At 39.5% G+C, this 27,026-nt stretch overlaps 4 protein-coding genes and 1 long non-coding RNA gene across 5 annotated transcripts; 3 read left to right on the top strand and 2 right to left on the bottom strand.

Moving 5' to 3' along the window:
- Positions 1-2,200: 2,200 nt before the first annotated feature.
- On the bottom strand, positions 2,201-5,832 carry LOC114554805 (odorant receptor 131-2-like). The gene is made up of 2 exons (XM_028576848.1): positions 5,683-5,832; positions 2,201-2,965 (listed from the first exon to the last, which is right to left on the bottom strand). The coding sequence occupies exons 1-2, from the start codon at positions 5,830-5,832 to the stop codon at positions 2,201-2,203; spliced, it is 915 nt and encodes a 304-aa protein (XP_028432649.1).
- Positions 5,833-10,629: 4,797 nt separating this feature from the next.
- On the bottom strand, positions 10,630-13,101 carry LOC114553488 (odorant receptor 131-2). Its single transcript, XM_028574695.1, has 2 exons — positions 12,952-13,101; positions 10,630-11,397 (listed from the first exon to the last, which is right to left on the bottom strand). The coding sequence occupies exons 1-2, from the start codon at positions 13,099-13,101 to the stop codon at positions 10,630-10,632; spliced, it is 918 nt and encodes a 305-aa protein (XP_028430496.1).
- A 3,993-nt stretch (positions 13,102-17,094) lies between these two features.
- LOC114553539 (uncharacterized) lies at positions 17,095-18,205 on the top strand. The gene is made up of 5 exons (XR_003692342.1): positions 17,095-17,279; positions 17,604-17,649; positions 17,766-17,841; positions 17,930-18,017; positions 18,125-18,205. It is a non-coding gene; the product is annotated as an uncharacterized LOC114553539 (long non-coding RNA).
- A 13-nt stretch (positions 18,206-18,218) lies between these two features.
- LOC114553486 (uncharacterized) lies at positions 18,219-21,156 on the top strand. The gene is made up of 6 exons (XM_028574694.1): positions 18,219-18,290; positions 18,378-18,488; positions 18,594-18,725; positions 18,808-18,918; positions 19,023-19,136; positions 19,243-21,156. The coding sequence occupies exons 1-6, from the start codon at positions 18,219-18,221 to the stop codon at positions 20,095-20,097; spliced, it is 1,395 nt and encodes a 464-aa protein (XP_028430495.1). The 3' UTR covers positions 20,098-21,156.
- Positions 21,157-22,437: 1,281 nt separating this feature from the next.
- On the top strand, positions 22,438-25,276 carry LOC114553485 (uncharacterized). Its single transcript, XM_028574693.1, has 7 exons — positions 22,438-22,449; positions 22,732-23,082; positions 23,181-23,633; positions 23,731-24,661; positions 24,739-24,801; positions 24,903-24,956; positions 25,046-25,276. The coding sequence occupies exons 2-7, from the start codon at positions 22,732-22,734 to the stop codon at positions 25,252-25,254; spliced, it is 2,061 nt and encodes a 686-aa protein (XP_028430494.1). The 5' UTR covers positions 22,438-22,449; the 3' UTR covers positions 25,255-25,276.
- Positions 25,277-27,026: the final 1,750 nt, after the last annotated feature.

The following is a 27,026-nucleotide window of genomic DNA, read 5'->3' as shown; positions in this document are numbered from 1 at the left end:
GAACATATTGGAATTGTTACATCCACATGGTCTACTACACTTCACATGTGAAGGACAATGCTCTGTGATGTGTGGTAACCATGGAGATTCTGTGCACTACTGTATCCCTGGTGTACAACTGAATGACATTAGTTGACTGTGGTATCATTTATCCTTAGTCACAAGTCGATTTATAAGAAGTGGTGTTAATCCTAGTCTTTCCTAACCACAGACTGTTATTGTTGATAGCTAAGGTTAGCTAAATTAGCATAGTCCTAATTACTGTTGCTACCCGATAAATCCAGTCTTGTGCCGATGCTCTGACAAGCAGAAGCCCCACTGTCTATGTTCTGATAACTTTTACGCCAACAGTTTTTTTATATATATTTTCGTGAACTCACAAAAGAAGAATCAGTCTCTTGTTCATTGATTTGCACGGCACATTGCTTGCGTAGGGAAAAGTTCAACACAATTCAACTCTTACGGTGTGCATGTGACGAACACGAATGCGTGTGAAAAGCCCTACATACTAAATCAAAAACATGAAATAGATCTATGTGAATAACATTTGAAAATGTAGTTACAGTATATGAGCAACATATAGGGAACATGTTAACGTGCAGGCAGCCCACTGATATTTCTCATTCATTGTACAATAATAAAGAGTATCAGAACTAACTGATGGATTGGTTTTAAACCACCTTCTTTGTCAACATATTATATTTCCATCAACAGTAAAGTCAGACAGACAAGGAAGGGTTATAAATCCATAATGTCATTTATGTCTTGTTCTTAAAATGTGGTTTTCTACTAATCATTAATTTGTGCTTCATTATCTAATTTCAGAAGCTTGGACAATAGGCTTACATCTTGTATTAACACTAACATTAAGAGCTTCATTACAGCTTTAGATAGATAGTTTTAAGAATTTATTTTCTCATGTTTGAAAAAACTAGACACTCTAGGACATTTAGAACTGGCGTTGTGAATTAAACGTTTTAATGGATATTCCTGCATAAAGCCACTTAACGACACAAGAAAGTCTTCACTCTTTCATCAACTTCAAAACTAAAAAGTAATTGAATTAAATGCATTTACAATCATACAATTAAAATATAATGGAAATATCAACAGTTGTATTTCAATGTAATTTCACTGTTTGTGTAGTTTCCAAACTTTCATAAAACTTATGTTAAAGCTGAGTACACATTGCAAAACAAGATATAGTTCTTTAAACGGCATCATCAAAAGCATTACTTCCTTTGTTATTAGTACATTGTCTGTAAGATTAGCTGAAGAGCCATGTGTTTTAAACTGTCCATGTTTCAGGTTGGAATACATTTCTTACATTGAACTAATTTAAAACTGTGCTCTGGAAATCAAAGAACTATAGATATAAAAGGTCAACAGGAGAAAAAAACATTGAACAATCATATTTATAATCAAAACAAGTGAAAAATACACCACAAGCCTGCATCTTTGTATTCTGTATACCACAGTGATAAAATATTATTCCAATCAGAACACAATTCAAAATCTGTCATCAGTTCACAGCAGGTGGTACATACCTTAGTTAATGCATGTAGACCAGACCGCCAACAATATGACTCCAGGAAATCTCAAACTTTATATATGGCTTGGTGGCAAATGTCCTCAAATTCCCAGGCGTGCATATGCATGTTTAGGTGTACATTCATACATGAGTAGTGGGTGTGTGTTTTGAAAATGCCAAATGCCAATACAATCTGAGTTGCTTTGAGCTATATCAACATGTTTTTCAAAAGAAACCTTTAATTTCTTATTTCATTGAAGAGATTTAAAACATTTTTCTAGAAGTCAGAGATAATAAATAACAATATAAAAGGTTGTAGTGAAAAACACATTCCAAACTGGCCTACCTAAGTACAATTAGGATTTAAACCAGAATCGTTTTATATACATAATAAGAATAATTAAAAAAGTAAAGTACAAAAAATGGTAAGGAACATGAACAAGTATTCAATGCCACCTACTGTATCAGTAAATATGATACTCGGTACCTAACAAGTATTGAGGTTTAACACCCAGCTCTAATTTTAACACACCATTAGTTTAACTGTTTTTTTTCTATAATTTCATTAACCAATCCAAAAAATAAACAAATTAAATCTCAATAACTAATTTATGACCAAACATAGTGGTGTGAACATATAATAATAATATTACATAATACTGATACCTACTAGGGGCTCATTTTACACAACATATATCTTTTCAGGTACTTCCTGAAAGTTGTGTCTCGTACGCCATAGATGATTGGACTAATGGCTCGTGGCAGGACCTGTACAATAAGATGAACAGAAAACAGGGAGTCTGTGTAATTCTTAGGGAACCATTGCAGCAGAACAGTTGATAACTGGGGGGCTACATATGTTGTCATACACAGCAGCAACTGAAACCCATGGAGAATGATTGTGTTTCTGGCCTTTTTAGCATCTTTGCTAGCTGTTTGTGCAGTGAAAAGGATGTTGAAGTAAGTGTAAAAGATAGTGATCCAAACTAAAACTAGAAACACTGCATATGTGATTTCTCTCTTCTTGATGATAACTGGATTTGGGAAGACAGTTTGTGTTTGACAGAAGACTTGGGAATAGAAAAAGTCCAGTGGCTCTGTGGCCAAAGTGATAAACAGATCAGCAAGAGCAGAAAACATGCTTGTCGCCCAAATTGAACCAATCAGAATTAAAGTTCTGTTGACGGTACAGAGTTGCACGTGGCGAAGGGGGACGCAGATGGCGATGTAGCACTCCACCGCCATGCAAGCCAGGTTCAGAGGGGTGTTTTCAGTGGTGGAAAGAGCAAACAGGATGAGGATACAACAGATGGGAACGTTTATTTGGCGTATGATGTAGCTGATGACAAACAGGATGACGGTTAATGTCATTTGGACCATGTCGTTGACAACCAGGTGAATGAAAAGTACATATCGAGGATTCATGTAGAAGATCTAGAGGGTGGGAAGAAAAGCACAAAGGAAGGGAGAAAATTTTGAAAGTAAAACAGGGACATGCTCAAAAGTTAAGCACGTACGACCAGATTATTTATCTGCATACTGTATGTATGCTGATAAATTGAAAATAAATCGGATAAAACTCTAAATTGTCGCAGAGCTTGCATTTCAGACGATGCATTTCGCCTCTTTTGCTCTTTGCACAAGTTGTACTTGGGCGCACCAAGTAAATTCTCAACCTGTGGGAAACACTGCAGAGTGCTTACCTGCAAGCAACCAGCCAAGTAACAAACAACATTGGACAGTGCCACTTGGGCCACAAACTGTAGTCTGGATCAACTAGAGTACATTTCCAGGATAATTGTCTCACACCTGGCGGATCCGGATGTCCATTGCCTTCAGCTCTCAGTGTGTTGCCATTCTCAAACTCTGTTTGTATCAGGAAACTGAGATACCAAGCCTCAAGCATTTTTTTTAAGATTATTTTCTTGGGCATTTTCGGCCTTTATTTTTGACAGGATAGCAGAATGACATGCAGCAAAGTGCTGCAGGTCGGAGTCGCTGCATTGAGTAGTAAACTTCTATATACTGTATGGGTGCCCGCTCTACCAACTGAGCTATCTGTGTGCCCAAAAATGGCAAGTTTCGAGGAAAATGTTGATCCTGCACCAAAGCAGGCCTTCTCAGTTCTTTTAGGGAATCATTGTGAATATTTACAACTGGGACGTTATGGGACCGATTGGTGGGATTGCTGTGGACAAAGTACACAAGGCGCTGGTAATGAGGTTTAACCATGTATCCAGCTAATTTAAATAGCTCACATTACTGTATCGTGTGAACAATTAACTTAATTTTATATTGTATGTGGCTTTTTTTGGGGGGCTGCAACAGATCACAAAACTCACGGATCGGATCCGATTACATTTTTGAGTCACGGATCGGATAAATTTTTGGATCAGCACAAAAAATGGGTGGGAATTTAAATGACTTATAGCAATACTAATGTATTGCACCAGTAAATTGCTGTTAAATGACAAAAACGGATGAGAAAAGGGTATTTTTACAATAACTTGGAATGCCCCACAAGGTTTAGCAGTTTCAAGTAAACGCACCATTTAGTCCCTTCTGTGTTGTTTTTCTGACAACAGCAGAGATCAAGTGATACTTTGTGTCTTTTAGCTCATAGCTTTGGCTGCAGACGTCCCGCTGTTGGAATCCAGTGAAATACAGACACACTTTTACACTATTTAGCTGTCAGCATTTTAACCACGTTTAATCAAGCGGCAGGCTAACATCCACGTTACCTGCTGCCAAGCGTAACGTTAGTGTCAACTAGCGTGACATGCAGTGATGCTTCTGTTGCCTCTAATGTCTGTTTCGGAGCACCAGAGAGCAGTGCACACATTTAAGTGGCACCGAAATCTGCATTGCTATTTTGTCCGTTAGATAACGTTACCGGTCGTTTAGGCACCGGATTTTAACATGCGCTGTTCGCGTGAATAGAAAATTGCATTGCCTGTATCTTTTCATGGCTACCCTCCATAGAGATTTATCAACCTACATTAAGTAACAGCGACAGTAAAAATGTATTTCACACTATTATTATGGTTAAACATTGCAATTAATTCTATTATGTTTACATTCTTGTCTTCTCATAGTCATAGTTAATATTTAATAATAAGCTATTGCACTGTTCAATCCCCGCACTGTTCACTTTTGCACTACCACCATTGCACACACTCTACCATAGCACCTTATCAGGGCCACTGCATCACATGGCCAGTCCGTACCAGACCTTTGTAATCACTTCACAAATTGTTAACTCTTTAAATTGCTGTGAGTGATTTTTATGTATGTGAGATATACTGTATGTGTGTTTGTTGTGTTATGGTTGTCTAAGCTACTGGATGCCTAAAATTTTCCTCGGGATGAATAAAGTATCTATCTCTATCTTAATCCGCGGTTCACATGCATTCCGAACCGAGTGTTGATCGGTACGGACCACGGATCAGCTACGGTCCGTTACACCACTACTGCAAAAACTAAAACTAAACTACTAAAGTTCCTTCCTGAGACCATTCTGCAGAGCATGATTGTAATTGGTTTAAAGAAATTAAACAACCCAGAGCATTCTTTTCTCCTATCCCAGAATCTATCTGTGATGTAGCCAGACATTACTCTACAGTGCTGTGAAAATAGTTCTGTCCATGCGAGACTAACAAACAGGAACCGGAAAGCGATTTCAAAATTTACAAGATTTTGGTAACGGTGCAGTGATTCATAAAGATCGAGTGTTGCTCCCATTGACAACTAGTTGGACAAGTAATCAATCAATCTTTTAGATATGTCATCTCCCTGTCACTTAATAGCTACTTAAATACATCAGTGGAAAAGTAGACAACAAAATGGCCACGGAAAATTTGCCAAGGGTCAATGAGATTGATGCAGCGGTACACGTTCTGTGACTTGCTGAAATAAAAACTCTAAATGTTTTCCAATAGTGATGAAAGATTTCTTTCTTAGCAACCACTACAGCAACTTCCATGTTAACTGAAAATGGCACGATGGATATGTCACCTGCTCCTGATTAATTAGGACAAAGCAAAGCAAAATATTCCCACAATACCAAGAAATCTGCTTACATGAACCCGATGTAAAGCTGATAACTTCTGTAAATTAATTTTTAGTGCCTGCATGTGAAATGAATATCAGACCTGGTGTTTGCAGAAGGTGTGAATGAGGCCTGCATTGATGTAGTTGATGGAGATCCCGAGAACCACAACAATCACATTCTTGATCACAGCTTTAATGAAGGAGTCTCGATACTGTAAAACCACCGTCACATTGGCAGATGATGCGTTCATCTCTTGAACTGAAAAGAAACCAAATATTCTTTAGTTAATATTTACAATGATTATAGACTATACAAATTACAGGGTAAATAGACTAGACAATAACCCTATCAGACAACACTGATTTTAAGACCTGTTTGTGGTAGACTTACTTAGAATCCGAGACGCCGTGACCAAAAGAAGGTAGACCAGTATAACATATCTGACATTTTTAGTTAGTTAGCGGTAGTTCATTAAGTTCAGAATGAATTCAGAATGGTGCATTTGTGTAAAAGAAAATGAGAGGACGTCAGTGTTTCCCCTAGGCAGGGCAGACCTGTTGGGTGGCAGGGGCTCAAAGAAAAAAAAGGCCTAAGAGTTAATAAATAATTATTTGAAATATAAACAAAACGTTACGTGACTAACTTACTAATTTATTTTATTTCCCTTATGCAATTTTTAATAGATTTAATAAATACTCAACAAAATAATCAGTTCACACAGACTTTTAAGTATTCAGCAGGTCTAATCACAAACACTAAAGGAAATGTGCATGTTTTCTGTATATATTTAGAATAAATGACAATGAGAGAAATCAAACTTCTGAAATACACATTTAGATGGTATTTGTTTTAGGCTGAATCTATAGATTTCTTCTAAATTTAAACCTAACATTTAAGGGGGAAAGACTCATATTTAAGTCATTAACTGGGCAAGTTCTGTGCTGATATGTTTTAGTTATTTTGTTTATCCTGTTCACCTGCAGAGCCTTGTCATTCAAATGCATATTAGCGCATTTTAATTAGTTAACACCTAATTTGCATATCAATGTAGTGATTGTAATGACGTTATTAGACAGATGTTACTGTAGCTGTTCACCTAGAGTGTCTCCATTAAGTACAGTATATATATATATATATTCATAAATAAAATAAATAAAAAGCATGCATCCAGAAAAAAAGTGTACTTTCTCTGGAGGAAGAAAAGGGGCAGGTGCTCAAGCCCCTTTTGATGTCTATGTGTGCACGTGCCTGCCCCAAGGTTTGGGGAAGACTTAGTTGCACAAATCAGTGTTTCCCCTAGGATTTTTTCCAGCCCACCCCAAAACAATGGTAGGGGAAACAGTGCATATCAAGAAAATGTTAGGTTTTTCAATAAAAATTGCAATTATACATAATTTTGCACCGTTATTGTTAATGTATCTGTGTCTAAAACGTTTGAAAACCTAGAGCGGATAAAAAATAAATAAAACTCAAAAAGCTTTAAGACAAAAATATGCCAAAGAGCTCTGCTGGAGAAAACTACTATCATTAGATCAGAGAGAAGTCATTAAAGTGATCATATTATGCTTTTTGGCTTTTTCCCTTTTTTTATTGTGTTATATATATTTTTTGTGCTTGTTTACAAAGTGAAAAAGCCCAAAGTCCAGCTCAAAGGGTAAAAAAAGCTATTTTTTGAAAATAAAACCATGTAAATCTATGCTGGTACAACCTCTTAATACAATTATGAACCTGAAAATGAGCATAATATGAGCACTTTATGTTTGTATGCTCACATTGATTTTATATTAATTTGGCTCCTTAATGTTACCACACTACACATAGCTGTACATACTGTACATATCTGTCTATATGGTTAATAAAGAATATCCATATTCTGTTTTTCTTATTATATAGTCTGCTAATACACTGCATATATCTATATTATTCTTACTACTATTATAATGTCACTGCTATTACATTGCACATATCTTTATATGTACAGGTTGTTCATACACTGTTCATATTACATAGCCATATTTATTCTGCTCTTACAGCACTGCAATATATTTCTTGTCCTGCCTATGCAGCACCTGTCTGTACTTGAATATCACATTGCACTTTTCTGCTTTTTTGCACTTGTCGTTGGACACAAACTGCATTTCATTGTCTGTGTACTCTGCACAATGACAATAAAGTTGAATCTAATCTAATCTACTGTAATCTTAGGTGGTGCCCAAAACTGCTTGGGTGCTCTGCCTAAGCTTTAAAATGGTATGAAAAAAAACCTTGACATCATCAAAATTTATTGTGAATAATATTTTTTTTAAATGTCCATGAGTTCCAAAATAGGCCCTTTGTAGGTTAATTTACTTTTTACAAACATTCGATGGCTATTCAGAAGTAGTGTTATGAGTTAAAAAATTTTATGGATAGTCTTGCATAAAGCCACTCAATAAGAAATAATTATGCATGGAAAAAGTCGTCACTTATTCACCAACTTCAAAACTGAAAATCTATATATTTATCTTGTAATTGAATTGAATGCATTTACAATCATACAATTAAAATATGATAATATAAATATTAAGAAGTGTCCTCATTTAATAATTTTCAATGTCATTTCACAGTCTGGACACTTTCCAAACCCTGAAAAAAAGGTATGTTAACGCTGAGTACAAATTGTAGATCAAGATATTGTTCTTTAGCATTTTGTTATTGATATTGTTTGTAGGATTATCAAGAGTCGGAAGAGTCATGTGTTTTAAACAGTCTGTTTCAGTTATAGTAGGAACACATTTCTTCTTTTTACTTTGAACTGATTTAAAAAAGGTGCTCTGAAAATGTGTTAACTTAAAATAAAAAACAACAGGTAAAAAAACATTCACATTGAACAATCAAAAGAAACAGAATGGCCTGTGTAAGTGAAACCTGCATCTTTGTATTCTGTATGCCACAGTGATAAAATATCATTCCAGTCGGAGCACAGTTCAAAATCTGTCATCAGTTCACAGCAGGTGGTACTTACCGTAGTTAATGCATGGAGACCAGACCGCCAACAATATGACTCCAGGAAATCTCAAACTTTATATATTGCTTGGTGGCAAATCCCTCAGATGGGTGTGTCTTGATAAGCACAAATTAGAATTTTCAGAAAGTTGCAAATCTGCATCAACTAAATCATAAACTTAAAATCGTCGGTTTCCATGGACAATCACATGTTTAACGTTCCACACATAAAGGGACAAGATGTTGTGATTAAATTATAATAGGCAATATATAAAATTAAATGTTATGAATTCATACAGAATTCACCCTGCAGGTCAAATGGAAGTATTATTTCAGTGTTTTAATATTTAAAGCAACACCAAGATACTTTTCCTCTTCAGTCCCCCTACAGGTTGGAAGCGGAATTGTCCATTACCGTTCTCATTCGAACTACAGATCCGCTACCCGATCTGGCAAACTTGCATAGTGCGGTTATAGCCGATAGAGAGCCGCAAAGCCAATGCAAAAGTGCCGTTCACCGTGTTACAAGTTGATGAACCACTGAAACGATTTTGGAAACATTGTTTTATTATTATTTAACATTTGGTTTTTTTACAGAAACCTTTCATTGCAAAGATCAAAGGCTTTCTAAGAGTGGGTGGAAAAAACACAAGTGACAAATACCACAATCAGGTGTAAAATTTGATGTAAAATTATGACTTAAATGAAAATCTGTTTGAATTATTGGGGATACGATTAAGGGGGAAAAAAGTCAAGGGAAAAAGAATATGAACAAGCATTCAATGCCACCTACTGTATCAGTAGATATGATATAGAGCCCGACCGATAAAAGATTTTTAAGGCCAATATCGCTGATATTCCGATATATCGGCCGATATATATATATATATTTTTTTAAATCCAGAAACGTGTAACAAAACAAACAGATTTCCCTAACATTAGTTATTTTATTTATGAGTCCTCACTAAAATAATAAGATAATGCAGTTTAAAAATGTTATTGTCACAACAGAACAGCGGAACATCAAAATATATCAAAGTTCTGATAAATAAAATGTATAAAAATACAAACTTAAGATACATACCTTATAGGTTAAACACGAGTGTGGTGTTGTAGAGTGCCCTCTGGTGGACAAACTATGCAACACCAACACTCATAACATGGTTGAAGGGTGTTTTGTCCGTTTTTATTTTATTTTTTAAACATTCATTTATCATTATAAATGCCGATATCGATAGTTTGGAAAATGCTTAATATCGGCCGATAATATCGGACTGCCGATATATCGTTCGGACTCTAATATGATATTTGGTTCCAAAAAAGTGTTGAGGTTTGATATCTAGCCTGAAAACCGTTAGTTAAACTGATTTTCCATGATTTCATAAATTCTAAATAAAAAAAGTATTTTAATAATAATAACAACTTTTATTGATAAAGTGCCTTCCATGAAACCCAAGGACACTTTACAGAATTACAGTGGCTATACTAAGGGAGTTGAAGGCTGTGGTAAACAGGTGGTGTTTCAGGAGTTTGTTTTTTTTAAATGTCCAAGGATGTAGCATTTCGGATATCCAATATTCGGTGCGGAGTCTGGTGTGGGGAATGGAGAGCAGGCCAGCATCTGAGGACTGCAGGTTTCGGGGTGGGGTGTATGGACAGAGGAGGTTGGAGAGGTACTGTGGGGCCAGGGCATGGAGGGATTTGTAGGTGAGAAGGAGGATTTTATATTTGATGCAGGATTTAATTGGGAGCCAGTGAAGATGAATGAGGGTTGGAGTGATGTGCTGCCACGGCTTGGTGTGGGTGAAGACCCTGGCGGCAGATTTTTGGACATAATGGAGACTGTCTAGGGTTTTGGTGGGGACCACAGACAGGACTCCATTGCAGTAGTCCAAACGGGAGGTAATGAAAGCATGTATTAGGGTTTTAAGGCTCAGTAACTCAATTTTGACCAAACATAGTAGTTTCTAACTTGAACAGAGTGAAGTCTGAAGAAATCATTGTTCGAGCATCCATGTAAAGGTTTTAAATGTTTTTGAAATTATACTCCATGAAGTGATTCTTACTGGTGGCTCATTTTACACAACAGATACCTTTTCAGGTACTTCCTGAAAGTCTTGTCGCGTACGCCATAGATGATTGGACTAATGGATCGTGGCAGGATCTGTATAATAATATAACAAGCAAACAAGGAGTCTGCATAGTTCTTAGGGAACCATTGCAGCAAAGCAGATCTTAACAAGGGATCTGCATATGTTGCCATACACAGCAGCACCTGAAACCCATGGAGGAGGATTGTGTTTTTGGCCTTTTTAGCATATTTGCTAGCTGTTTTAGCAGTGAACAGAATGTTGAAGTAAGTGAAAAAGATAACAAACCAAACTATAACCAGATACACTATATAGGTAATGTCCCTCTTCCTGATAATGTGGGGATTACGAAAGACAGTTTCCCTGAGGCAGAAAACTTGGGAATGAAAGAAGTCCCATGGCTCTGTGGCCAAAGTGATGAACAGATCAGGAAGAACAGAAAACATGCTTGTCGCCCAGATAAAACCAATCAGCATTAAAGTTCTCTTGACGGTACAGATCTGCACATGGCGAAGGGGGACGCAGATGGCGATGTAGCACTCCACCGCCATGCAAGCCAGGTTCAGAGGGGTGTTTTCAGTGGTGAAAAGAGCAAGCAGGATGAAAGTGCCACAAACGGAGACATTTATTTTGTAGAGGGTGTAGCTGATGATGAACAGCATGACAGTCAGCGTCACTTGGAGCATGTCGTTGACCACCAGGTGAATAAAAAGGATGTAGCGTGGATTCATGTAGAAGATCTGGGGAATGAAAAAAAAGTGCACACAGGAGGGCAGTGAATGTTTTTATTCTACAGTAAACGTAGAAAAGCATATACATTAAATTACCAAATATCGGCTTGAGGATTACATTAACTTATTGTTTGTTCCATTTCTGACAATCTGTTGTGAAATAATTTATCGATGAATACTTTTAAATCCAGCATAAATGAGTTGGACACTATGACAATATTTATCACGAGACAATAAAACTTGTAGAGATTAGGGTTGGGTATTGTTTGTTTGTTTTTCCAATACCGGTGCTAAAATGATAGTTTTTAGAACGGTGCCTAAACCGAGACTATAAAAAAAGGGCACAGAACAACAGTCTGCAACATTTAAGAATGGCTTGTTTATTGCTAAGGCCATATGGTCAAATAAAAAAAAATAAAAAACTTAAACTATACAATTGCTGTTAAAAAACAAAAAAAGAAGAACAACTAGATGGCAGAAGGTTACTTTACATCAACAGCTTGAGTTTCTTGAGGTTCACTTGAATGCACCATGAATTTACGAGATGCAATTGAATGCATCTCCATTAGGTCCTGTCAGGGTTGTTTCTTATTTCCAACTCTGGCAGTTGTCCATGGTGTCTCAAGGTGCAGCTAGTCTCCTCTGTGTCTTTAGCTGCAGACTGTTGTACGTCCCGGTGTTGGAATCCTTTTCAGTGAAATACAGCCACACGTTTAGCTGTCAGCATTTTAACCATGATTTAGCCAGTTACTAGCTAACGGTAGGCTAACGGTTCCCTGCTGCCAAGTGTAGTTTTAACTAGCGTCACATGCAGTGATGCTTAAGTGTCCGGTAACATCAGTTTCGGAGCACCAGAGGTCAGCGCAGGGATTTCAGTGACAGCGAAATGAGGCAAGGAAATCCGTGTTGCTATTTGTTCCATTACATACCAGTCATTTAGGAACCTGTGCCATTTTAGCACAGGGTTTATTTACCCAACCCTACTCAGCGATTCTTTGTGAGGAATGCCGGCTGGCTAGTTAAATAACGCTAGCTTGCTAATTCCACCAAGCTTCCATGCTACACTAAATGAGTCAGACAGAGTTGTCCCTCATGAGGCGATAGAAACCCTGCTCTACCCACTCTGCTCGCTGAGAGATCCACAGCCTAAGTCCACAGGTACAAACTAGTTTTGCACCAAATGTATCGCAACTGTTGCAAAAGTCAAGGCGTGCATATTCGCCACTTTGTAATGCGAGAGAGTTCATATGTTAAGTTGCAGTGACAGATTCAAGAGGTTGTAATGGTTCTGATGGAAAATGGACTTCAGTTAAAAAAAAAAAAAGAGTAAATGTTGCAAGTTAAAATTTTAAAATACAAATTCAGGTTTTTGTTCTGCAAGTTCTCACATCGTATTCTACAAGGGCTCACATCAGGTCTACAAGCTTTCGCATTTTGCACTACCTTCATTTTTAAATTGAAGTTTCAGACGGGACTGGGATCTGGCCCAAAAACACTTGGTCTAACATAATTCTTCAGTAAATCTTTCATTTCTGTTTTCATTTAGTTAAAGGAATATCAAACCTGGTGGTTACGAAAAGTTTGGATGAGGCCTGCATTGATGTAATTGATGGAGATGCAAAGAACCACAACAATCACATTCTTGGTCACAGCTTTGGTAAAGGAGTCTCGATACTCTATAACCACAGTCACATTGGCAGATGACACGTTCATCTCTTGAAGGCTCAAGATCTAATAAAGGAGAAAATATTATTAGGGAGTTCAAGGAATTGCAGTATAGACCCAAATATAAGACAATGTCATTTTGCGGTCCTTAAATCAAAAGTCCCCAAAAACATTTTTTAATTGTGCTCTACCGTCCAAAGGTTCAGAAACTCTTGCCACAAAAGCTTGGTTGGGTACAGATAAATGTTATTTGGTATGAAGGGTTTGTTTTGTGCATGGAGAACAAAACACTATACAATAGACCTTTTTCACGGCAGACATGTTGACATGTCATAGTAGGAAAAACACAGGTGTATTCAAAACCATTAATGATGGCTGCATTCCACTTATTAGGAGAGGCCCTGGTATTGTGCATGCTGACTCACTGAAATAGCTTACTGGGACACTTGATGGAATTGAGCCATCGTTAAGGTTATCAATTTCAGCTGTGCTTTTCCTACTATGACAAGTCAAAAATGTCTGCTGTGAAAAAGGTCCATGGCTAAACCAGGCTGACAACTGAAAGGGCAGAAACAGACAAAGATCCCTCTGAGCAGTTTAATAAGAAGAGAATAAATCAGCTGTCTTTGGTAAAAGAAACACAAAATGTGTGCAGATTTAAACAGAAACAGCTTCCTGTTTGAGTGTCAAGTGCGCAATAATGCAGCCTGTTACAAGCTGGAATTAACAGGCAAAATGTTGCTTTACTTCTTCAAACTTCACAATAGAGTATGTTTGTCTAGTGGAGTTAGCACCAGGGGTTTAGTGCTGCCGGAGTGTTCTGGAACGACACTTTCCTTTTGTGTGAGAATAAAATATTCTCAGTTTGCATAATCCGGTTGTAATTCATATTTTTTAAAGTGCTTGAGGATCCAATCATCACTTAAGTGTGTATCATGCAAGAGAGACAATAAAAACAAATGTAATAGTCAAAGTTGTCATAGTGTGACATGGGTGATATCACATAGTGTGATAGGTGTGTTATTTGATTCAAGACGTCAACTCATGCAGTGAGTAACATGCAAGAAAGAATTCCACCCTAAACGTTCCACCAGCAGTAGTTTTAGAGCAGCCATTTAATTGAGTAATTTTTCTTAGTCCATAACTAACTAGAAGACAGGGCAGCAAAAATAGCCTTTCATTTTGTAGTTATAGTCGACTAATGTATGTAAATATGCCACCATAGGAACAGTGGTTACATAACCTTCCAAAGGAGGCACAATTTAACCACACACAATTTAGCGTTTGCATGAAGGGATGGATGCGTGTCATAGTTGTGCACCGGTACTTAAAAAATAACATCCCTGTTAAGCACTATTGGAATATGAGTTATGAACTGACAAATCACAATTTAAACCTCTTCAATCTAACCACTGAGTAGACTGCAGAGGGCCCACAGAAAAACTCTTACGCTTTTCTCCCATCATTCAACACTGTGGGGACATCCTCTCTTCTTTTTGGGCCAAAACTATTTTAAATAGAAATAATTTATTTGGTGTCTGATTTATACTATCACTGTTGAAATAGTTATTATTGAAGGAAAGAAGAAAAACGTCAATGTAACAGCTGAGTCCAAACTTTTGAATGGTAGCGTATGTACTTAATATTTTCATAACAATTTGAATTGTTACACTGAGGAAACCGTTTTTGTTGAATGTATTTCTATTAAATAGAGAAGCACTACACATTTTGAAAAATAATATTAACAGTCAATCATTTAATTATGCAGAGAAAGTTTTTAAACACACTCTTGTATAATCATTATATTCCATTAAAGCATCAATTCTCATTTATTTATGATATGTGGCATTGAATCTGAGATATACACTATTTAAACTGGATGGTGATGATTTCCACAGTTCTATTATTTATTCATTGACAAGTGTTTTTATCTGTATTAATTATAGATTTTCAAATTTAAAACCACCCTTAATATTTGCACTACCAAAACATGTGAGGCAACTGTTGAGCATTTCTGTTGTGAACAATAATTTCTTATTAACAGTAAGAAAAATAGTCACTCACCTCAGGCTCAGCATCAGGGCGTCAACTTGAAAGATGAAAATAAATGTATTATTTAATTTATTTTTCAGTGTTTTCACCTTTTCACACTCATGAACAAGCTGTTTCGGAATTGAAAATTAGTAGTCATTTAAAGCATCAGCATTTGGTATATCTCAAACATGTATTTGGTGATCAGTCTTTTAAATATTGCCATTGAAGGTCCTTTTAAGCAGGAGATGCAGTCATTTTTTTGCTATAAAATCATTTATGTCATGTTTTGTCAAATTGTTTAATTTTGAGCTTTTGACCCAACTTATATCTACTTATTGCTTCATCCAGACTTGTGTTTTGGCAATCTATATGGATGAGAGAACATAAAGTATAAACTGTCATGAAACACAAAAAAAAAGAACGACATTAAACCTTTACCAATAAAAATAAAAATAAACCACAAACAAGCAATAGGCCTGTGCAAGCATATCTTATGTTGCTTTCATTTCATTTTGTAGACATGGACAATACGGAACCAACCAACCAAATTCCAACATGGTTATGCAGTTTATGTATCAGTTGTGTCAGAACACAGAGACAAGTACAGAAATGTTCAAAGAAACATGAATGAACAGATTAACAGTTTAAAATCAATGTTGTTTCAATACTTTTCTTTTTCAACCTCCATCATTTCTACTGTGACATATTTTAAGCCAAATGACTCCACAGTACTTACCTCAGTCAACGCATTTAGACCGGGACACCAACAATGTTGCTAAAGCTAAGACTTTATATAGTTTGGTTGGCAATCATCAGAGGATTCAGGGGTGTGCTTATGCATATTTAGATATCTAGTATACGTGCGTGTTTGTGTGTGTACATGTTTTTAGAATAATGTATGTAATAGAGCCCGACCGATATATCGGCCGGCTGATATTATCGGCCAATATTAGGCATTTTCCAAACTATGGGTATTTGCATTTATAATGGCAGATAAATGAATATTTAAAAAATAAAATAAAAACAGACGAAACACCCTTCAATTTCTATGAATCTAAATGTACTAAAATCTATTTAAGTTATACAAATGAGGAGGAAATACACGATCTTTCTTCTATGCAAAAACATTAATTAGGCCTGCACAATATTGGAAAAAACTGTGATATTTTCTTTTGCTGCGATATAAAAAAAAGACTGTAATTTTTACAAGATGACATAAATAGCCCTAAGTAGTATAAAGGTGGCGGGTTTGCGCGTGCATGTGTGACGTCATCACACGCACGCGCAAACCCACCCTGTAATCTGGTCATATGAGCGTGCATGTAACGTCGCGGGTGCCCGTTGGTACTCGCGATCGCCATCTAGTGGCCGAATGTAGTATTGCATCTAATCGTTGCTGGTACTCGCTGGCGCCATCTAGTGGCCGAATATGGTAGTGCATCTAATCGTCGAAGTTGCGCGCGCATACCGCGAACGTAATGACGTCGCTGTCGAACGTCGTCACACCGCGGACGCCATCTAGTGGCCGAATGTGGTATTGCATCTAATCGTTGCTGGTACTCGCGGGCGCCATCTAGTGGCCGAATATGGTAGTGCATCTAATCGTCGAAACTGCGCACGCATCTAGCGGATGTGATGACGTCGCGGTCGAATGTCGGCACACCGCGAGTGCCATCTAGCGCCCGAATATGGGAGCGCATACCCGTCGTCGATGCTGTGTGCGCATCTAGCGGATGTGATGACGCAGCGGTCGAATGTCGGCACACCCGCTATAGCCATCTAGTGGTCGAATATGGGAGCGCATCTCGCGAACGTGGTGACGTATGTAGTGCGGGCGGCCGCTTCACCACTACAGGGGTCTGGTGCACTTGAGCGGAGGCGGATTCTCACAGATTTCATAGTGCCTGTAGCACCCTTTTTTACCACGTTATGCGTTTTCCGCAACAAAAGGCCATCTGGAGTTTGTCTTATGTTTTGGTGAAAAACAGCTAGGGATCGTTTCTCAGCAGTGCCCTCTTTAGCCTTTTGTTTACTGCTATTTAGCTCTTTTTTTAGATGTTTTTTTTTAGCTAGTCTGGTAACTAGCTTGTTTCCACGTTTTTTCCACATCAAAAAGCCCTCTGGAGTTTCACTTTTTAATTCTTCTTGGTGCAAGCAACGCAGATTAGTTTTTTCATCGCTACCTACAAGTGGTAAGTAAAGCTTGTGTTTAAGAATGTTCAAAGCTATTTAATTCATTCAGTCATTCATGAATTAGCTAAAACTTTATCGTGTGTTCGTAATGCTGGTGGGTTGTACCACATGACGCTAGTGTTAAAAAAAAAAAGAAAAGTCGTGTTAGACCAGTAGCTAGCTTGTAAATGTGGGGTCTTTTGTTGTGAGTGTTAAATCGTCATAAAGGGGTTTGGTTTGTGGTGTTTAAAACCCCTTGTTTCAAGACGGGGTCTGCTCACTTTTTTACCTGCATTTTGTAGCTACGTGGCTAGCTAAAACTTTCCCTCGTTTTCTCAACAAAGTCCTCTGAAGAAAGAGGATTCGGTTCTACAGCAATGGCTGCATTTGGTGAGTATATTTAAAAAAAAAAAAAAAAAAAAAGAAGCTTATTGTAAGGTATTTAATTCATTCAGACATTTGTGACTTAAAAACGTTTTTTTTTTTTTTTGTGGGTTATAATGTAGTTTGCATCATTAGGTGATCGTGCAAAGAGCTGGGATAACGTGGCTGTGTTAGTTGACGAAACTATTAAACCACAAGGTAAAAAACTTATAAATATATTATACACTACAGCATTAATTGATTTAGTACTGTGTTTTCATTCATTTTGTTTTTGTTTTTAAAAAAGCTCCGTGTAGCCCATTCTTACAGACCCCAACACGCCAGAACATTAAACCAAAGGCCACTCTAATAAGGAATAAGAACACAGCAAACAGGTATTTACGGTTTATTTATCTCTTTCAGTATGTAATATTTATTACTGTTTAATTTATCACTGTGTTTGTAGCCATCTAATATATATATATATATATTCTTTGTCTAGACAATCAGCCCCTGAACAAAGGATCCGCAAGGGCGAGGGCTACTCGCTCTCCCATGTGGCTGAAATCAATCCTGTTGAAAGGCCATGTGCTTCTATGCCCCTCTCTGTGAAAGCTGCTACGCCCCTAACGCTTCGCCATCGTAAGCCTAAGAAGCAATTTATTGAGGTGAGTTTAAAAGGAAAGCAGTAAAATAGCGTGTTGTATTTAAAAAAAAAAAAAAAGATTTTTTTTCTAATCTAATGCTAATTCCAGCCTGTGAAGCCATACACGACCGGTCTCCCGCCCAAAAGTAGCACCCCTTCCTTTGTTCCGGTCTCGTCTTACCCGGCCACTGTATCTTATGATAGTAACACAGCAGCTGAGGTGAGAAAACCTTTTGTAGCTAACAGAATATATTTACATAGTGTTGTAAAAGCTTTTTAAATAAAATGTATATATTTTTAAAAAGGCTTTTTTCCTTTGTTTTAGCAACTAAAGGCGACGGAAGACTTAGTTACATTGTATTTGACGCCTGAGGACGATTTCACACAGTCACCCCCGTGGAGCAGATACGTATGTCCACACAAGCCTAAGAAGAGATCTAGGAAGAGATCTATTGATGTGAGTTTAAAAGGAAAACAGTAAAATAGCGTGTTGTATTTAAAAAAAAAAAGATTATTTTCTAATCTAATGCTGATTTCAGCCTGTGAAGCCATACACGGTCTGTTTCCCGCCCAAAAGAAGAAGCCCTTCCTTTGTTCCAGACACGCCTTACCCAGACACTGTATCGGGTGTTCCTAACACCACTGCAGAGGTGAGAAACGCATTTGTAGCTAGCAGAATATATTTACATTGTGTTATAAAAGATTTTTAAATAAAATGTATATATTGTTAAAAAGGCTTTTTCCTTTGTTTTAGCAGCTAACGGCAAGCAAAGACTTGGAGTCCTTGCATCGGTCGTCGTCTAGTACACCAACGCCCTACCAGCCACCAAGTGTCACCATTGAGAGGGAACAAAAGACATCTGATGAGGTGTGTGTGTGTGTGTGTGCTTGTGTGTGTGCTTGTGTGTGCTTGTGTGTGTGTGTGTGCTTGTGTGTGTCTTTATTTAACCAAAAATATTTTGTTATACCTCTAGACAATCCATGCCATAGAAGTAGGCGAAGTATCCGAAGACACCGGACTAACAGCGACAGCCCCTACATCACGCCAAACAAATCGTGAAGCTACAGGCGAAGGGTCTGAAGACACAGAGCTAACAGCACCCGTCCCTACATCACGTCAGACAAATCGGGGAGCTACGGGAGAAGAGTCTGAAGACACTGGACTAACAGCAACACAGCTTACACCCCACCAACCGTGTCAGGCTGCTTTGCAGGAGGCCCCTGAATATAATGTAGGTGAATACCTCTTTAACTGTATCTATAGCACCGAGGAAGGCACCGATTATGTCAGCTGTATACCACACACCTCTGTCATAACTGTGTCAGATAAAAAGTGTAACAGCGCTAATACCGCCATAACCACTCCTGTAAATGTATTAGAGGTTAACGTTCCATTCCTTGATAAGCAAGCAGTACCTAATTATATTACTAACAATCGGTTTGAACAAGGTGGGGCACTAGGAGGTCCTGAGCAGTTAACATTACTTCAGAGTGCAGAGTTTTTTGAGTATTGCGTTAACACATCCCCTCAACAACCTGCAGTCGCTGACCCTTATAAACAAATACAATCAGAATTAGCCGAATTACGAAAACAAAACAATGGTCTTATGAATAAATTAGATGTCTTGCAAACAGCTAACACACAATTGACCGGTTTGGTCACAGACTTTGGAACTGCGCTAGCCATTCAGGCCAGAGCTAACACGCATTTGGTTGATATGGTCACAGGCTTTGGCACAGCTATTGCCTCTCATGTCAGCTCTCTCAATTCAATGCTTGATCCTATGATAGTATGCCTTAAAAACACAATGAATATGACCCCGCAGTAAAAAAGTGTTAAAACAGTCTATAGTTTGTGCAAAATAAAAAAAAGAAATAAAAAAAAAAAAATGTCATCCCCACCCAAAAAAACAAAAAAATCTGAACCCCTAGGGGAGTGTGATGCTCGTATTGATGAGGAACTAGAATGGCCGTGCAAGGACGATTACACAAGAGCAGTAAACAATCCTCAGGATTTTGCACGATTGTGTGCAATGCATGCAAAAATATTCGAAGCATGGGCCCGATCTATGCCTCGCGCTAGACCTAGTGAAAGCAACAGTGAGAAAACACACACATCAGATAGACCTGCTCCTGCGCAGTTGTCACATAATGGTCCTTCAAGCGTATATTCCAGCAATACACAGGCCAATACAGACTCTACACAATCATCAAATACAACCCCCGCAGGCATAGATCAGAGTAATAAGAGACCATCATGTTTTCCGAGTGTTCAGCCCTCAAAACGATCTTGTACAGATGAGCAGACTGGTCCCCAACCGTCCACAAGCGCTTATAGACCCCCTCCATCACCCTCAGAAAATCCTCAGGGTAGTGTGCAGTGTGGTGCGGGGCGGGTTTCTAAGGTAACATCTGAAATAGCATCCAGACAGATACCCCTTTTTAATGCTGCTGAATTTCGTCAAGATGTTGACTTGCGAAATATTGATTTGACGGATATTGGTAGTGTTCCTGAAAGGGTGTATAGCACCCTAACAGGTTTAATAGAGAGGGCGTTGGGTAATGCAACACAGGACAGCATTTTAAATGTTGAGTTAAGGGGTCCCGCCGTAGATGTCCCTATCCAAACAATGTTGAATTCAAGCGACGGCTATAACACAGACACATTTCTGGAGCAAGTCACACAAGCGATGCAGAGTAACGATAATTCACTGACCGAAGACTCTTTAGAATTAATCGTGACAATAGCGCGCAATATGTCGGGAGGGAATGGTGGGGGACGTCGAAAACTAGGAAGCATTGGTTACGATCAAATATTGTCAGAAAAAGGTAATGCTTTGTATAATCCCAAGAATAACGCTGGTAACGACAATCTCTGCTTTTCTCTCTGCCTGGCACATTATGTAAACAGCAGATTGTCGCATGATGAGAAGATGAATTATGCCAAGCAGCTGCATAGTGATTTGGGTTTTGACTACACACATAAAGTTTCGTTCTCTGATGTTGACAGATTTCAGAAACATTTGAAAATGAAAATTGTGATATTCCATCATGTAGCTGGCTGTAAAAAACCCACAATCTTCAAAACGCACGACAAACCCGATGTGAAAACAGCGTGGTTGTATTTGCATGACGAGCATTATTATCTCATCGTAAATAAAACGGCTTTTTTTGGGGCGTCTTACGTTTGCGATGGGTGTTACAAGACCTACCAGAACCCTCTGGGACACCGTTGTAGTTGGCTTTGTAATGTGTGTTACACTGCTTGTATACCTGACAAGACCATTAAATGCACAGACTGTAGACGCATATGCAAATCGCAACAGTGTTTTGAAAACCATAAAAAACCCGATGGGAAACACGGCCTTATACCGTGTAATACAAACAAATATTGCGAGTCCTGTCACGCAACATATCGTGTGTCGAAAAATCCACACAGCTGTAAAAAACCTAAATGCCTATCGTCACTGTGTCCACGTTCGGACACCACTTGCTGCTATTGGCCATATCCGGACACTTCCGACGTCACGCGCTTTCCGGTCTTTTCGCGGTACTTTGAATTTTCAATCGCCCAAAAATGTAAGTATAATTGATTTATACCCATCAAACAATCTATGTATGAAATTTCGTATATGTACACGGACATTTACATGTCTATTTAGTATATGAAAGTGACTTTGATGAGGGAAAGTAGTAAAAACGCTTGGGCGACGCTCGGGCGGCGATCTTTCGCTCTACAAAGTTTATTATTTTTACTGTACTGCTGATATGATTTAGCGTTAGCATGAGTATGCATTTTTTTGCTAGCTTTAACACGACTCTGTCTAGGGCAGTACGCTTGTCCATAAGCCCAGCAACATCACGTTTATTCATGTATTAGCTAACTATCATCTAACTGCATGTGTGTGAGAGAGGATATTGTGTTAAAAGCCAGTAGTGGCTCTTGCTATTGGTAAATGTGGTTATAACGTTATAGCTAGATTAACCTCCAATATAATGCATTTATAAGCTAGCTAGGTTGACAAAAATGTAATGTGTTTTGGATCTCAACGTTTGTAACTTAGCAACTCTTGTGTGGTTTATGTGCTTGGCTGAAAAGATAAAGAAAGTGAGTCAGAAAAGAATAAGGAATAAGAGAGACAGAAGCAGAGAAGATAAAAAAAGGAACAGTAGAAAACAAGGTAGGCAGTGTGTATGTGTGTGTGTGTGTGTCTCTCTGTGTGTGTGTGTGTGTGTGTGTGTGTGTGTGTGTGTGAGAGAATTGTATTTCCTTTACAGGAGCATCAAGCCCAAAGAAAAAGTGGATATAGAAATTGCCACTTGGTTGAAGGTAAGTATTTTTGTGTCTATGTGATGTGGCAATTTATAGATTTTGTCAACCTTATTATTAAACAAGACATGACATGCCTAACCTAATTTTGAATTTTAATGTATTTCTAAAAAGAATGTATGTGCATTTGCAGATGCCCAACATCAGGCAGATGAGGAAGAGGGAGAGGAAGACCAAAAAATGGACCCAAGAGGCAATGGACCAGGCCAAGCAGGAGGTGGAAGCAGGCAGGCTCTCTCTACGGCAGGCAGCCATGAGGTTTGGGGTCCCTAAGTCCAGCCTGAGTGACCGAGTCAGCGGAAGAGTGGCCTCCGATTTTTCCATCTGTCGGAGGTCACTCCTCACCCATGCAGACGAAGACTCCCTGGTGGAGTACTGTCTGTACTCTGCTCTGCATGGGTTTCCGCTGACAAAGCCTCAGGTCCTGGCCCACGCCTGGCCATCTACAACCTCCGCCACCAGGATGCGCAGAGGACCGCGCTTGGCCAGACGTGGTGGATAAACTTCAGGGAACGGCAAAAAGATCGCCTAACATCCAGGACCCCAGACTTCATTGACCGTGGGAGGGCATCCTGTGCTAAGAGGGGGCCCATAGAAGACTATTTCCGGCTCCTCACCACCACCCTGGAGGAGCATGTGCTGAGGGAGAAACCCCGTCAGATTTATAACTGTGACGAGACGGGGTTTCAGCTGGAAACCAACAGACGGCAAGTCATCGTGCCCCGGGGGACCAAGCATGCATACAGGCAGGCCCAGGGAACAAGGGAGCACATCACTGTCCTGGCCTGCCTGAACGCGGCTGGGGAGGATATCCCCCCATTTATCATCTACAAGGGGGGATATCCAGGGGGCCCCTACAATAAAGTAGGAGTTCCCAATGCCCTCTACGGGAAGTCGCAGGCAGGGTACATAGACAGTGAGCTGTTCAGGAAGTGGTTTGTCGGGCACTTCCTGAAGTTTGCCACCCAGGAGCGCCCGCTGCTGCTGTTAATGGACGGCCACATGTCCCACCTGGATCCAGAGCTTGTCCGGACGGCACAGAGGGAGGGGGGGGGTCATTCTCCTTTGCCTGCCACCACATACGTCTCACATCCTTCAGCCACTGGATGTGAGTTTCTTCGGACCCTTGAAGGCAGATTTCTCTGGTGTTACAGGAGATCTGTCGGCAGTGAACCACTCCTTCATGGTTTCCAAGAAGGAGTTTTCAAGGGTCTTAAGGGACTCATACCAGAGGGTGAAGGATCGGGGGCTTGTGGTGGCTGGGTTTAGGAAGAGTGGCCTTTACCCTCTGGACCCGATGGCCATTGACTGGTCACGGGTCATGCCGTCCGGGCGTGGGACCTCCTCACCACTTCCACCAACCCCATCGGCATCTTCCTGGGCTGGGCCTGATGTTACCCACCCCATAACACCCTCACCCCCACCACAGAGTCCACCTACCCACCCCATAACACCCCCACCCCCACCACAGAGTCCACCTACCCACCCCATAACACCCCCACCCCCACCACAGAGTCCACCTACCCACCCCATAATACCCCCACCCCAAAGTCAACCAGCCCCTATCCTTCATCCCCAGAATCCACCAGCCAATCCCTACCTCACCCATCCCCTGGTAACATCAGGCCGGATAACAGTAGATCTGGCCCACCTCCTGGCCGAAATAAACTACAACAAAAGCACTGGCAAGGTCAGGAGGAATATCACCAAGGCCAGGATACTGACAGCCCAGGAGATGTCCGACACCATCGAGGAGGTGGAGGACCGTGCTGCAAGGCAGGAGGCCCAAGCTCTGGCCAGAAGAGACCGAGAGCAGCAGCGGGCCAGAGACACCAGCCCGGCAGCCACTTCCTCTACCCTGCCTAGCGGCTCCCGCCCCAGCCGCAGAAGAACTTGGCCCCTCGGGGCTGCACCAGCAACCAGCTCCGGCATTTCCATCGCCGGTCCCTCAGCACCCTCTGCCCCCTCTTGTGCCTCCCACGGTTCCCAGCTGCCTGCCACCAGCGGCAGACCATCCCGGACGAGCCTGCCTGCAGAGGGACACCACCACCCTCCATCTCCTGGTCAGCAAATTATATCAATCAGTCAAAATACTTGTATTAAACCTTGTTATAATAATAAAATATTATTATTCTTTTAGAGCCTTCCACATCGGGTGCAGGATTGGGCCGCCGAGGGTCCACTTCTTCCTCTCCCTCCCACTGTAAATACTTAATATAATCTGTTAAAAACAAGCAAGATTTATATTTATGTTAGTGACATTAGCCATGGTGAAAAGTAAACAAAACATTTTTATTTATACAGCAAAAAGAACCAGCTCCTCCTCCTCCCTGTCTGTTGGGCCCACGACATCCACCGGTAGTGTACTCAATGTTAACGGTCTTTGCATGCCAATTATTATTATTATATTATATATATTCTTAAAACACTTTTCTTTTTGTGAGTAGGTCACACCGCTGCAAAGAGGAGACTGGAGCCGACAGTCTGGCGGTGTGGCCGGTGCAGGGAACCCGAACCTCCAGAGGCTCCAGAGGGATTGGTGTCGTGGGTCCAGTGTGACAACTGCCACAAGTGGTTTCACACCACTTGTGTCAGCTGGGAGGAGGATGAGCTGAACAATAATGAATTTTGGTGTTTTTGGTGCTCAGATGTTTAATTTATTTGTATTTATTTATTTATTTATTTATTTATTTTAAATGTTTTGTCTGTTTTTATTGTTATTAAATATAATTTTTGAACAATTATGAACACTTTTTTTTTACTATAAATCTTAGTATAATAGTATTTTATTGCATGCATATATATATATATATATATCTATATATATATATATATATAAAAAATGTATGTATGTTGCTTATTTTCATGCAATAGTTGTAAGATATCGAAAATGAGAATTGGTAATTTAACAAAACATCCAGTAGGTGGTGCTATAGGCTAAAAATGGAAGTTAAGATGCTTTTATTGCACAATTCAGAGTTGTCATTTTATTGTGAAGGACGGAAGTATCATCCCGGAAGTTTTGACAGCACTGCAGCAACTTAATACCTCCGAAAACCCAGCAGCGGCCATTGTTTACAGTTAGGAGATAGGGGTGTCCGTTATGGCCAAGGGTAGCGTCGGGCTAATTCAGCGGTGTTCGCGGACTTTAGCCAACTCTTATAAAGTAAAACCTTAAGTAAATTGTTAAAACAATATACCGTTAGAAAGGTGACAACTTACACTTTAGTTTAACACCATTAAATTAACTGAAAACATTAATAGATCATTTATATTCCTATCATAACAGATATTGTGATAGAACGTTAGCCAATAAGTGTCCGAACGTGGACACAGTGACGCTACATTGTAGAGAGCCTTTAGGTGCTACTACGCACTCTTGCTATATACAACCCGTAGAACGCAAAGAAAGTAGTGATAAGTATCTCTTTTACGATTTCGAAACACGTTATCAATGTGGGCGGCATGAAGCTAATTTTGTCTGCGTTATGGATATGGACGGTCAAAAAAACTGCTACGAAACAACAAATTGCGTCGCATCATTCATTCAGAACTACAGACAGGAGAAATACAAAGGCTATACTTTTATAGCACACAATGCATCAGGTTTTGACAGTTATATAGTTTTAGAGTATCTGGTGAGTCAGAAACTTTGTCCAACTATTACTATCTTGTGGTTAAAGGGTGCTTCTGATGATCGATTCTACTTTCAATCAGCGTTGGATCGATTCGTTCAGTTTTATCCCTATGGCTCTGTCTAAAACTCCGGCAGCCATGGGGTTCTCAGATCTTCTCAAAGGATTCTTCCCCCATGAATTTAACAAGCGAGAGAATGAGAATTATATTGGGCCGTATCCTGCACCAGCTCTATATGGTTATGACGCTATGAGCGACACCTCTAAGAAAACGTTCATGGAGTGGTACGTTACGGTCCGCGACACGCCTTTTGACTTTCGAAAAGAGATGCACAGCTATTGTGTTAACGATGTAACGGTTTTGCTTAAAGCATGCAAAATATACAGAGAGGCCTTCCACGAGTGTACAGGCCTAGACCCGTTTGCATACGCTACATTGGCCTCCTCGTGTATGGGTGTATTTAAAACGCTGTTCCTTCCCAAAGACACTGTTGCTCTGACATACGAAGGTGCCTACATTAGGCAAAACAAGACATGTTCTGATGTTTCAATACAGTGGCTTGAGTATGTTGCAGACAGAGAGGGCCTTGACATACAACACGCTCTGAACAGAGGTGAAAAGTCATTCGGTCAGTTCTTTGTAGATGGCTATTGTGAAGACACACACACGTGTTATGAATTTAATGGCTGCTTCTTTCACGGCTGTGATATGTGCTATGCTTCAGGTGAAGTCAATCCTCTCGCCAAAAACAAAAAAAAAACACAGGGTGAGCTGCGCTCGGAGTTCCATAAC

This window comes from Perca flavescens, chromosome 4 (assembly GCF_004354835.1).
Source record: "Perca flavescens isolate YP-PL-M2 chromosome 4, PFLA_1.0, whole genome shotgun sequence".
Classification (NCBI taxonomy): Eukaryota; Metazoa; Chordata; class Actinopteri; order Perciformes; family Percidae; genus Perca; species Perca flavescens.
Note: the sequence above shows the minus strand (reverse complement) of the source record. Positions and strands in the feature narration are given on the sequence as shown.

What these genes read in the sequence shown, in the direction of transcription:
- LOC114554805 (XM_028576848.1), bottom strand. Translation starts at nt 5,832, where the DNA reads ATGAACGCATCATCTGCCAATGTGACGGTGGTTTTACAGTATCGAGAC. An exon ending in ACACCTTCTGCAAACACCAG is followed by an intron (nt 2,966 to 5,682) that starts GTCTGATATTCA and finishes CCCACCCTCTAG; the next exon opens with ATCTTCTACATGAATCCTCG.
- LOC114553488 (XM_028574695.1), bottom strand. Translation starts at nt 13,101, where the DNA reads ATGAACGTGTCATCTGCCAATGTGACTGTGGTTATAGAGTATCGAGAC. An exon ending in AAACTTTTCGTAACCACCAG is followed by an intron (nt 11,398 to 12,951) that starts GTTTGATATTCC and finishes TTCATTCCCCAG; the next exon opens with ATCTTCTACATGAATCCACG.
- LOC114553485 (XM_028574693.1), top strand. Translation starts at nt 22,732, where the DNA reads ATGCCCAACATCAGGCAGATGAGGAAGAGGGAGAGGAAGACCAAAAAA. An exon ending in TGCGCAGAGGACCGCGCTTG is followed by an intron (nt 23,083 to 23,180) that starts GCCAGACGTGGT and finishes TCCTGTGCTAAG; the next exon opens with AGGGGGCCCATAGAAGACTA. An exon ending in TGGGCCCACGACATCCACCG is followed by an intron (nt 24,957 to 25,045) that starts GTAGTGTACTCA and finishes TTTTGTGAGTAG; the next exon opens with GTCACACCGCTGCAAAGAGG.
- LOC114553486 (XM_028574694.1), top strand. Translation starts at nt 18,219, where the DNA reads ATGCCCCTCTCTGTGAAAGCTGCTACGCCCCTAACGCTTCGCCATCGT. An exon ending in TTCCTAACACCACTGCAGAG is followed by an intron (nt 18,919 to 19,022) that starts GTGAGAAACGCA and finishes CCTTTGTTTTAG; the next exon opens with CAGCTAACGGCAAGCAAAGA. An exon ending in AACAAAAGACATCTGATGAG is followed by an intron (nt 19,137 to 19,242) that starts GTGTGTGTGTGT and finishes TTATACCTCTAG; the next exon opens with ACAATCCATGCCATAGAAGT.